Here is a 13346-nt window from a genome sequence, read left to right on the forward strand (position 1 = left end):
GATAATTTCAATACAAGTGAACAATTCTTTTCAATTCTTTACTTACATTGTGTATATGAGGTCTATAGTATTCAATTCTCGAATTTATCAGGTCTTGCTGTAAATGTATCTGATTCTGTGGAAAACCGTGAATAAAGGGAGGAAAATAAACATCTCCTACATTTTCAGAGTTGTTCCTCTTTGATCGGTAAGGGTCTGAGAACAACATCAATTTCACATTGTAAAAAGTTTATTGTTTATTTATTGTTGTTTTATTTAATTAAAGAAGAAAAACAATATTTATATCGTGTATGCACAAATTGTAATGAAGACCATTATTCGGAATGTTATATAGCCAATATATTGTACATAATGAGAATTTCGGCAATGTAAAATAAATTTTTCAGAATAAAAAAAAATGCTGCGCTTTGATCAAAAATACAATTTATTGTACATGAAATGAAATGAAATAAACATTAAGGGATGGTATTTTATGTCTTGCTTTTTACGGAGTTTAATCGGGTTAATTAAAAAAAAAAATATTGATTGAGTATGGTACGCACAATCACAGCCAAGCCGCATATCCCAATTTTCTTTCATGATTGATATACATCGGGATCGTTTTACTCGTCGTTTTGACGCTTTATTTTTGACGTTAAACTTCACGTCACGTCAAACGTTCAATTGAAATCGCAATAGTTATCTCCCCCAGTGTGTTGTACGTCTTTAACTGACAAATTTAATTGAGGTATACAAGGTACATTAAATATTTAACTAATCATTAAAAATCAAAATGGCGAATTTGTTGTTATTTGGGAACGTGTTTGTGGAGAGGAAAGAGAGAAAATACAGAGAGAGAATAGAAATGTCAGACTTGAGTGATACTCAAATCCGATCCCGGTTCAGATTTCGCCGAGATTCGCTGGGTTTTATCTCAAACATGCTGCGAAACGACCTGCAAAGAGCAACAAGGCGAAGTCAGTCCATATCAGTGGAAATGCAGGTACTTTTTTTTTCCTTGGTGACATGAATTATCATTACAGCAATTATATTTAAACTTTAAACTGAATACTAAGTATTTCAACATGTATGTTACTACAGTTTAGCCCAAGACTTGAAATAATTTGTTCAATACCATTTTAAGTTTTAGACATATACACAATTTATGAAATGCTTGTCAAACTTTCCTTAAGAAGGAAATGCGCACTGCTCCGTAACTTTATATTGATGTAGAAAATATATATTTAATTTTGAAAATATCATATTAATGTAAAAAATCAAAATTGAACAATGTAAAAATGATAAATTGAACAAAAATATTTAAGGGGGCCGACTATAGTTTCCATTGCGCATTATTTCGCGCATCATAGTAAAATGAAGCGTATTTAATGTTTTAATGCAACTTTTTTCGCTTAATTATTAAAATTAAACAGAATTAAGAAATTATAGATATAAAAATGTAATTTCAATTTGATAAAACTGATTATTTAACTGATTTTGCAATTGATAGGTAGGTTGACGTCGCAGCAGTGTCTTTTTGACGTTATGATAATCTGAAGCTCTTAAAGAAAGGGGTAATAAAAATATTATTACAGAAAAAGTAATAAACATACGCTCTTGAAATTTAAAACATAGAAATTCTAGAATACCTCCAATATTTTCATTATATTTTCTTGTGAATCCATTGTTTACTTCATATTTTGTAGTACTCTATAAAATAGTAAAAAATTGCTATTTTTTTGCATTTTGAGATGCCCCCTCTCTTAACAAGACGGTAGAATTTTGTGTTTCTTACATATGTTGTATCATATAGTATTACTCATAAAATATTATAGTTTGAACAAAATATCTATTGTAGTATTTGTATACTTTGCTTTAAAGTGCTAAAAATTGGCATTTTCCTCTATAATCCTATAGTAAATGTACCTTATTTTGAGACGGTCCCTCAAAAATACCTGGACGGTAGATTTTCCCCAAACTTTGCATGTACACTGAAGTTAATGTAAGTTATATATGGTATAAAAATGAAGAGTTTCGCTATTGTAGTTTTCACACAATAAAACTATAGTCGCCCCTTAAAGAAATTAACGCTCATAAAATTGCGTCATTTTGATTATGACGTCATTAATATATGCAAGAATGCTGATAGCGGCGAATCAACAGAAAAAATAAAACATTTAATGCAGATATATATTATATCAGGCTGTGCCAGAGTCTGCCCTTCCCGTTTTTCCAGACATAACATTTACTATATAGAAAATGTTTATCGAAAGTCATAACGTTGGCCCAACACTTTTTGTTTCAGTGTAAATAAGGGTTGTTACAACGCACTTTGAAAAATTACGCACTTTGAAAAAAATTTTCAAAGTGCGTTAAAATTTGGGACCAAGCTAACGCACTTTGAAAAAAATATTAACCATGGTTAATATCGACCATATTAACGCACTTTGAAAAAAATGTAAAGATTGATCAATATTCCTTCAAATAATCGCTATGATAAATAACAGATCCTGGTTTGATAACTTTTTTATGATAAAGTCACTGTAGGACCTGAGATATTGACGTTTTAAATATATAAGGTTTTGATAAAATAAAAGGGAAAATTAAAGGGTATTGAAAAAAAGAGTGACGATTGTTTATGTTCATTAATTCGTTTCTTCTTTTTTTTAATTCAAGTCTGATAAGTAGATGTAAAGGTGTATAGGGGGCACTAACAGAGGACAGCTTCAAGCAACTTAGCATTTATCATAATAAAAAGGGGCCAATTTGATTGTTCAAAACTATGAAAATTCTTTCTCTCTCATACGTTTTACTGTACCTAAAAATTTCTAGTTTTAATCTGTTTTAATTAACTCATTTATTATTGGAAGTTTTCAAGGTCATACCAGTTAGGTAAATACATAATTATATGAATGCTTTGAGTATAGCATAGACATCGAGACTGGGCGAAGGGCCAGGGGAGGGGATGGGGGGCTAAGCCCCCAACTTATTTCGGAAAGATATATACATCGTATAAGCATTGAAAATGCAGCGTACCCTTTTTAGGTTTATTGCTCCCCCCCCCGTTTGTTACCGACACCTATGTATTGGAAAGATAAAGATTTGGACTGAGGGATCTTATACCCGTCTTCTCCTCTTTTCGACGGGAGTAAATCAATTCATTTTTGAGGTTAGGGTTAGGCTTAGTTTTTTGAAAGATAAATAACAAATAAAATCTTTCCATGACTAAAATATTATTTTTTTTTTTAAGTGCGTTAAGTGTCTCCATGGTAAAATATATTGAGGTAGACTCTTAACGCACTTTGAAAATTTTTTCAAAGTGCGTTGATTTTGTCCCAATTTTAACGCACTCTGAAAAATTTTTTCAAAGTGCGTAATTTTTTCAAAGTGTGTTGCCACAAAGGGTTATGCAGTGTGCTTTGGAAGAAATGGAAAATTGTTACTGAATAAAGTTGAATTTGACCCCCCCCCCCCCCTCCAATACCGACCAACCATTGTGCAAGAAATAAGCATTTTTAAGAGAATTTCGATTTTTTAAAACAATTTTTCCTGTTTTTGAGCTTGTCAATATTTTTATTCAGATAGGTCGAACCCTTTTTTTTCAAAAACAATGTTACATCACTGGTAAACAATCAAAATCCTTGTAGGTTATGTTGGCTCTTCGTTTTTATGCCTCTGGCAGTTTTATGGAGGTGATAGGAGATACCATGGGACTGGATAAAAGTACAGTAAGCAGAGCCGTCGATCGAGTTACCGATGCACTCCTTGCACAGAAAGACAGATTTATAAAATGGCCAAGTCAAGAGGAAATTGCAAGATCAAAACAAAATTTCTTTGCAAGGGGAGGATTTCCAGGAGTTATCGGATGCATCGATGGGACACACGTCCGAATCCAGGCACCGTCGGAAGATGAGGCCGTCTTTGTTAACCGGAAGGGATATCATTCCATCAATGTTCAGGCTATCTGTGACCATGAAGGTACATGAATGTATTATTTCCTCATTCACCGATGATTATTTTTGATCCACTTCTCTAATACAAGATCTGAGTATGACTCCCTTTCACCCCCCCCCCCTCCCCCCCAAAAAAGGGAAGAAAAAAAAAACTACCTGTATTTAATTTTTAAGAAGCGAGGTAAAAAAAATCCGATATACCAGGGGTATGTCAAGATATCCCTTCTAAACTTCACTTATACTATAAACACACACACACACACACACACCCCCTCACACACACATATATTTATACATGTACGTACATTACTTAATAAATTATACGCGCAGTGTTTTTTTTTTTCCTTTTGTATAGAAACCATGCAATTAAGCATAGTAATGATATGAAACATGCAACCTTTCTAAAATAAAAAAGACATTTAAATGATATCCAAAAACTTTCAATGTTCATTGCTCCCTCCCCTCGCCCCCCCCCCCCCCCACCGGCCTTCTTTAGATGACTATGAGAAATAAACGTAAACCATTTGTATTGATTTTTCACCCTAGATCTAGATTACTATGAGTAGTTTTTTTTTTTTTTAGCATTTTATATACCATAGAATATTTTGTAGTTGGGTTGAAGGCATATTTTATGCAATGCATTTTATACACATGCAGGGAAATTTATAAACATTGACGCACGGTGGCCCGGAAGTACCCACGATAGCCACATTTTTCGGACATCTGAGGTCAGCGTATTCTTGGAAGGAAACCATCGTGGTGTTGAGGACGTCTATCTTCTTGGTGATAGCGGCTATGCTTGTTCCAGGTTTCTCATTACCCCGTACCTTCACCCAGCGAATTTTTCCGAGGAAGCCTTTAATGCAGCCCATTGCCGTATACGTAACACCATTGAGCAAGTATTTGGATGGTGAAAAAGAAGGTTCCATGTACTGCATAGTGAAATGAAGATGAAGCCTGCGAAAGTCTGCAGAATAATTGGCGCATGTGCAATTCTGCATAATATTGCATTGTCTCTAAAGGAAGAGATGGAGGACGATGATGAACAAGATGACAACCCTGCAGTTCAACTGGCTTATCGTGGACCCGAAGATGGGAGGGCAATTAGAAACTTCATCACCAGAACCTATTTCTAAACTGAATCACCAGAAATAATTTTTGGAATTAAAACTTTAAAATATTTAGATGATAAATATATGATAAGGTATTTAAACACTGTAATACAACTGTTCTTTTTTTATTCATCAGTAATTGCTTGTAGAGCTAGGAGAGCATTTTCATTTTGAGAGACAGTCTGCTTCAGGCATTCGATCTGTAGCGCCAGCTTGGTGTATTGTAACTCGATGTTCTGCTTCTCGAGGTCTGTCCGTTCCAGGTCTTTGACGAGTTTCATGTTCTGCAGTTCAAAGTTTTTTTTCTGACAGCATAAGACCTTGAGAATAAAACAGACTTTTGTTATTTGTCGTTTCTAGCTTTTTTCACTCAAATATACTTATTTATATTCGACAAAAATATATAAACAACATGCACAGCAGATTAATAACTAAATACATGTATCCTCTCCTTTGGCCAAATGAATACCCGATTAGTATAAATGAATGATTATTCAGCCCCGTCTTACCTCAAACTGCATCTTCTGAAGTTGTTCAAGGGAGATCTTCCTTCTCTTTGCCGGTGCAGGTGCGGCCGGAGAAATATCGCCTTCGCTATAAATTGGGGAAAAAAGTAACGAAACTATAAAATCCATCTAATTATCACTGCAATATTCCATCATGCAATGTCATCAGCAAAGTCATTTCAATCATTCTGCAGGAATGTGCACGATCTGATCACCTTTTCTTTGCGTCTATAATTTAAACAATAAACTCCCTTTTTTGTTTATTATTACTGGAATTAACGGAAGCAGCTGTTGCAGAAAAAAATATACATAACCCGCGTAAGCGGGTTATAAGCGGGTTATGTAAATTTTTTCTGCAATAGCTGCGATCGTTAATTCCAGTTATAATAAACAAAGAAAGACATTTTATTGTTTATATTTATGTCTGTTTAAATAATTATTTAAAGTAGGTTTAAAAAGATTAATTATTGTATTAATGATGCGAACGTCTTTATACGTTTCATTGATGGAACAGCCACAGATCAAGAAATCTGTACAGGCGGCATGCCTACTGCAGTTCAGTGCGCAATGGGGTTTCTTACGAAAATAATAAAGGAGAAAATATTCAGTGGATATAAATATGTACATGTAACCAGATACGCATGGGTGAAGGACGTTGTGAATTAATTGGGCAAACGTACATGAAACAAACAAAAAATCCGACAGTTATTCCTTAAATTTACATATGCTCTTGATTCCGCCAATCCATGTGCTACAAGCCCCGCTTCTGTTTCTACTTGTCCCGCCCCGCACGTGATTTTTTTTAACCGTGCCTATCGAATTCGATGAACCAGTACCTTATGATTTGTGTAATAATAAAGTACAATAAAGTTAACAATTTTGAATTTTATCTCTGACAAAGACATTGGAAATGTTTTAATATTTTAAATTAATTCATGGAATTTATCTTTTTAAGCATGTAAAACAAAACAATGATTATAAGTCGGTGGGTTTCTGTTTATTTTTAAAGGAGGAATTCACATTACTTTGTACCTCGTAAGCTAAACCATGCTTAAGTTACTGCATACATGTACATATATGTATGTAGAAAAGTGGATTGTCAGTGTGACCCTCTTCCCTTCTTGTCAACTTTTTTTTCTTTTTATCTTGTTGTGTATGTATTAAAATATTCGTTCATTTTAAAATTAAAAACTCGAGAATTTAATAATTTCCTTTATCCATGGGAAAAATTTCTGTTTTCGAGGGGGGTGTACTGATTTGTGTTAGGTTTTATGTCGCGGACTTAGGGCAAATTTTGGAAATGATACCTTGCTGGTTCACTTATTGATCCACATGCTGTCTGTGTTTGCTGCGTCTCAGTCTCTGCTTGCTCCTCACTTGAGTCCTGTGGTGTCGACTCCGACATATTATACGGACATTTTTGCTGAAATTTTTAATTTAGAATATTTTTATTCAATCGGCCCCCCCCCTTTACCCTATTATAATTATAATAATTCTATTGCTTAAAGAATGCTGGAAGAATACTTTTAAATTTTTGTGATATAAATATTGAATCAAATCTTGTTTTCTGTTAAGGGTAAGAAAGACCCCCCCCTTTAATCACGAAATGATAATTTCTGATTAAAAAAAAATTGAAACACTTTTTGAAGGTTGCTTGGAAAAAATTTTTTCCTGCTAAACATTCCCCTAGAACCCCGGCTTTAACGAATAGGCCTATATCTACCCTTCCCCAATTTGCCAACTCCCCACAGTTTGTGTGTGTGTGACGTATCCAGCACCTATTTGGTGCCCCATTTATGACGTCATGACCTCTGAATGAGTTTCCACGTCGTCGGGAAACCCACGTTCCAAAAAAAGGTTAAGCGCAAGCATTATACTGTTTTGTGTTCTACAGATTCAACTACATTTAATACTGATACATTTTATTTATGGATTTTACGCATGTTCCATGATTGAGCACTTTTAAAGGATAGCAATGTTGGAGCATCCACTGACCACTGCTGCACGAAGTAAGTGATTTGCTAAAGAAATTTCGAATACAGTACAGCTAGGGTTTATTAGGATCAAGAAATCGTATGTAATGTTTATGTTTTTAATAAATCAGTCTGTTCACATTGAACACCATATTAGGCTTATCGAAGTAAAGTAATTTCTAACTATCTATAGGCCTAGACTAGGCTAATCTGAAATACAAGAGGCCCAGGGGCCACAGCGCTCACCTGAGCACATCGGGGTTTAATTTACTCCCCCCCCCCCCCCCCCCCTCCAGGCATTCATCATTTGAACAAACTAGAATCTACACTACCTGAGGATGATTCCATATAAATATTACTAATCATAGCTTTGAAGTACTTGAAAAGAAGATTTTAAAAGGTTTCCCTATATATCCCTATGTAAAACTTGGGTCGGCCATTTTGGCCCCACCCTAGCCCAGGGAGTCATGATTTGAACAAACTTAAATCTACACTACCTGAGGATGATTCCACATGAGTTTCATCTTTCCTGGCCCAGTGGTTCTTGAGAAGAAGATTTTTAAAGATATTTCCTATATATTCCTATGTAAAACTTGGGTCGGCCATTTTGGCCCCACCCTAGCCCCGGGGGTCATGATTTGAACAAACTTGAATCTACACTACCTGAGGATGATTCCACATGAGTTTCTTCTTTCCTGGCCCAGTGGTTCTGGAGAAGAAGATTTTTAAAGATTTTTCCTATATATTCCTATGTAAAACTTGGGTCAGCCATTTTGGCTCCACCCTTGCCCCGGGGGTCATGATTTGAACAAACTGGAATCTACACTACCTGAGGATGATTCCACATGAGTTTCATCTTTCCTGGCCCAGTGGTTCTTGAGAAGAAGATTTTTAAAGATATTTCCTATATATTCCTATGTCAAACTTGGGTCGGCCATTTTGGCTCCACCCTTGCCCCGGGGGTCATGATTTGAACAAACTTGAATCTACACTACCTGAGGATGATTCCACATGAGTTTCATCTTTCCTAGCCCAGTGGTTCTGGAGAAGAAGATTTTTAAAGATTTTTCCTAAATATTCCTATGTAAAACTTGGGTCGGCCATTTTGGCCCCACCCTTGCCCCGGGGGTCATGATTTGAACAAATTTGAATCTATACTACCTGAGGATGATTCCACATAAGTTTCATCTTTCCTGGCCCAGTGGTTCTGGAGAAGAAGATTTTTAAAGACTTTATTTATATATTCCTATGTAAAACTAGGGTCGGCCATTTTGGCCCCACCATTGGCCCTGGGGTCATGATTTGAACAAACTTGAATCTACACTACCTGAGGATGATTCCACATGAGTTTCATCTTTCCTGGCCCAGTGGTTCTGGAGAAGAAGATTTTTAAAGATTTTTCCTATATATTCCTATGTAAAACTTGGGTCGGCCATTTTGGCCCCACCCTTGCCCCGGGGGTCATGATTTGAACAAACTTGAATCTACACTACCTGAGGATGATTCCACATGAGTTTCATCTTTCCTGGCCCAGTGGTTCTGGAGAAGAAGATTTTTAAAGATTTTTCCTATATATTCCTATGTAAAACTTGGGTCGGCCATTTTGGCCCCACCCTTGCCCCGGGGGTCATGATTTGAACAAACTTGAATCTACACTACCTGAGGATGCTTCCACATGAGTTTCATCTTTCCTGGCCCAGTGGTTCTGGAGAAGAAGATTTTTAAAGATTTTTCCTATATATTCCTATGTAAAACTTGGGTCGGCCATTTTGGCCCCACCCTAGCCCCGGGGGTCATGATTTGAACAAACTTGAATCTACACTACCTGAGGATGATTCCACACGAGTTTCTTCTTTCCTGGCCCAGCGGTTCTGGAGAAGAAGATTTTTTAAAAATACCATTAATTTTTAACAAATTCATGATTATCTCCCCTTGGAAAAGGGCGTGGCCCTTCATTTGAACAAACTTAAATCCCCTTCACCCAAGAATATTTTGTACCAAGTTTGGTTGAAATTGGCCCAGTGGTTCTTGAGAAGAAGATGAAAATGTGAAAAGTTTACGACGACAACGACAACGACAACAACAACAACGACGACAGACAACGGACAAATTTTGATCAGAAAAGCTCACTTGAGCCTTCGGCTCAGGTGAGCTAATAACGTCATCATTTAATCGGCCGATAATGTAAACAAGCATATATATGTAAACATTTGAAGTCTGTACACTACAGATATTTCAGTTTAATATGCTAGCTATAAAATATTATATTTCCGACATCTAATAATGGACTTTTTACATATTTATGTCCTTTCTATGTAATATTCATCGTTATACCTGTCATGCCTGGCATTGAGGACTCGAACCCCCCAGCAATCCCAGAGAAATTGGGCCTGTCCTTCATAATCTCTATGATCTTTTCCTCGGCGGCAGTAGGGGGTTTGGGTGGAGGTCCACCGCCCGTTTTCCTGGCATGTTTACGGGCCTCCGTAAACGTCTTCTTGGCCCCCTGTTGTAGATTTCCCCATTTGAACTTTACTTGCTCGATCGACCTGCGGTGGACCCCCACCGCATTGATCAGTTCCGTCACCTCCGCCCATTTGCTGGTCTTTTTGGCATTTGTTATTAAATTGCTCTGCTTGGCCTTGAGTACTTCTTCATTTTTCTCCACGAAATCTGTTAAAACAGATATTTCGGCCAAGGACCAGTGGCTGCTCCTCTCTCGCTTTACACTAGCAGACATTTTTTTTCTCGACGTATGTACAGGGACGCGCGCGTGCAGAACGATTTAACAGAGAGTTAACTATAAGACGTCAATTAAATGTTAGTTAGCTAATTTATTTTTAATTGACTTTCGAGCAACAAATTTTTAACTGTCAGTTACGTAACTCGTCGTTAATAAAGTGCCACGCCACAGCATGATACGCCCGTCAAAAAATTACAATTATAATGTATCTTAAACAGTTAAAAGTGCAACCTTGATTTTAAGATTTCAATGATTTTTACACACCTTAAAAAATTTGTTTATCCATCTCATGTGGTGTAGGCATTAATTATAACAAATATTGCATCATTCATAGATTTCTATACCTTGCCAAATGCCTATCATGTTAAACAATATCAAATTAATCTTCACAACTTAATCTATACCTAATTAATTTTGGAAATAAAAGGCTGGCCATCAAATATAAACTGACCAACAGTTCTTCTGTCTAATTCCCGAAGGAGACAATTAAGAGCATGCTCTGAAGTAATGAAAGAGACATGCAGCTAGCCTTCCTACATTGAACACATTAATTAATCTTTAACTGGATGCTTGTCTACTCATTACTCCCAAAAGATTATTGGATCTGCACTATCTACCATAAAACATTTTTAAAACGTATAAAACATCAATGATTTTTTTTTTTTAGATTTAATGTCAGACAGTTAATTGTTAATATGCAATTCACATGGACATGCAGATTCAACCCCTACCCCCATAAAATTAATTTTTAAGTTCACAATATTATGTAATAGTTTAATATGCAATATCAAATTAGTTTTAATTACTTCTCATCAAATTCATTTTAAAACTTTGGCTATCCAAGAAGAGCTATTTTTAATCCAAAAGGCTTACCCATTTGGCCCAATACTCAAGGGATATAGATAGCACTGATGCTCTTACAGCTACTCCTCACACTAAACTCATTAATTTCTCTCTCTAATTTGACATGCAATTTTCTGTTATCAAAATTCTTCTTGACCAGTGCTTGATAATTAGACTCATGGGAGTGGTGGAATTTCTCTAACATACATTACATTTGTTATAGATTGCTGTCAAGTATATATGCTAAAAAATAAGTATTTTCTTAATTTAACATTTTTCTAATAAGGTTAGTGCAATAGTTTTACATTTTTTTGAATGTGTAAATGAATAGAAAAAAAGACATTTCTTTTTAAAAATTCCACTTAAATTAAAGGTCACAGTGACCTTGAAATAGGTCGCGACACACCTTCTACCTAAGATGCATAAACTGGCCAAGTTTGATGATTCTAAGTCTAATAGTTTTCTAGTTATGAACCGGACAGGATTTTTCCATATTTGGCTATAACTTTTTAATTATAGGTCAGAGCGACCTACTTTTTGTGCGCGACACACCTTCTACCCAAGATGTATCAGCTGACAAAGTTTGATAACTCTAGGCCTTATAGTATTCAAGTTATGAGCCGGACACAAGAAAAGCTAACAGACGGACAGACAGAGAGACAGACAGACGGACGGACACGAAGCCGATAACATAATACGTCCCATCTTAAGACGGGCGTATAAAAATTTAACGGCTAGTTACGGCACTAACTGGGAATAAATTTAACTCACGTTTGTGCAACCGAATCCAGACCTTTTAACTGACAACCTCACTTGTTTTGATTTTTTAGTCCAATGGCAAAAAATTCAAAACAAGCAAGTTTATCAGTCTTTAGAGACAACTCATAACTATAGGTTTGGGAAATGGAAAAATTATACAGGTTGAATGTAAAATGGGAGTGAAAGGTAGATGATTGACTAATGCTGAAAAGTGGAGAAATTCTACCCAACCAAGCACAGAAAATATCAACTTCTACAACAAATGTTTGTAAAACACTTATGCGCCCCTCCTCCCAAACTGGAAATTTTCTATGTCCAAAAAAGCATAGCTCTATTAAAAATGGCGCTTTGTACCCAAAACAGAACTTGACCTAGATATTTATCTGATAAATCTTTATACTCAATTTCATTCCTGTATGTGCAACCTCTGTATAGAAAATGAAAGGAAACTGCAAATAATTGGAATTTTTCCAAGTCCAAGGGGCATAACTCTGTAAATAATGGTGCAATCATACCCAAAACAAAACTTTTTCTAGATAATAATCTGTTATATCTGTATATCAAAATTTAATTTTAGTATGTGCAACGGTTGTGAAGAAAATGAACGGAAACTAAATGGACCGACAGACAGCAGCAAAGCAATATGCCCTTCCCTCTTCGAAGGGGGGAATAAAAAATCTGAGGGGACTGAAATTATCTTTCATGTAAAACATAACATACAGTACATGTATATGATAGCGTTATACAAACTTTATTCTGTAGAGTACACAATGAGCACAACTAAGCAGAAAGTTTGCCAAAGTGAAGTGAAAAGAAAAATACCATTACAACATACTAAGTATATAACAAAAAATTTCTTTTCATTCATAATTTTGAAAGTTGATGAAACTTCCTTGAGTTACCGGTTACACACACTGAATAAGTGCAATTTACAACATTATACAAATCAAGTGGACTGTATCAAGACATATGAAATAAAATACATTAGGCCATCTTTAAACAATTGTTTGTTTATCCCCATATCAACTGGCAAATTTTTTTGTAGCCACCAGACAATTATTTTTTTTGTTATTCGGGAAAATAGATTTTTAAAATTAAGCATTGGATTTGAAATTTTCTAATAAAAACATTTTTATCATCAACCCAAGTCTTTCATCCGGAGTTGGGAGAGGGCAAAAAACATTATTTTAAAGTTGGCCTTACATGTACATTTATTCACAGTGTTAATATTACAGGTATGTTCAAACATGTGTTAATGATGAATCATGTTGTGAGAAATATACAGAATGTTCAAAAAAATCTTTTACTTGGATGTCAAAGTGTAATTATGATTTTAACACATATCAAATATTTTGGATAAAATAAACTTTAATAATGTATTACAAAATCATGTTATTTAAAAAAAAAATTCTAATATTTTAAATCAATGGTTTGGGGATCTCACATATGAAGTATATGTTTCTATTTAAAATATTTTT

At 35.2% G+C, this 13346-nt stretch overlaps 1 protein-coding gene and 1 pseudogene across 1 annotated transcript; one reads left to right on the forward strand and one right to left on the reverse strand.

Annotated features, from left to right (window-relative positions):
• The first annotated feature begins 3629 nt into the window (after positions 1-3629).
• On the forward strand, positions 3630-5068 carry LOC134233729 (putative nuclease HARBI1; annotated as a pseudogene).
• Positions 5069-9834: 4766 nt separating this feature from the next.
• LOC134233722 (myb/SANT-like DNA-binding domain-containing protein 4) lies at positions 9835-10263 on the reverse strand. The gene has a single exon (XM_062715719.1). The coding sequence runs from the start codon at positions 10261-10263 to the stop codon at positions 9835-9837; it is 429 nt and encodes a 142-aa protein (XP_062571703.1).
• Positions 10264-13346: the final 3083 nt, after the last annotated feature.

The sequence above is a fragment of the Saccostrea cucullata genome, unplaced genomic scaffold (genome assembly GCF_032062105.1).
Source record: "Saccostrea cucullata isolate Sc308-1 unplaced genomic scaffold, CSIRO_AGI_Scuc_v1 ctg145, whole genome shotgun sequence".
Classification (NCBI taxonomy): Eukaryota; Metazoa; Mollusca; class Bivalvia; order Ostreida; family Ostreidae; genus Saccostrea; species Saccostrea cuccullata.

Excerpts from the sequence above, each read along its gene's own strand:
- LOC134233722 (XM_062715719.1), bottom strand. The coding sequence starts at position 10,263 with ATGTCTGCTAGTGTAAAGCGAGAGAGGAGCAGCCACTGGTCCTTGGCC.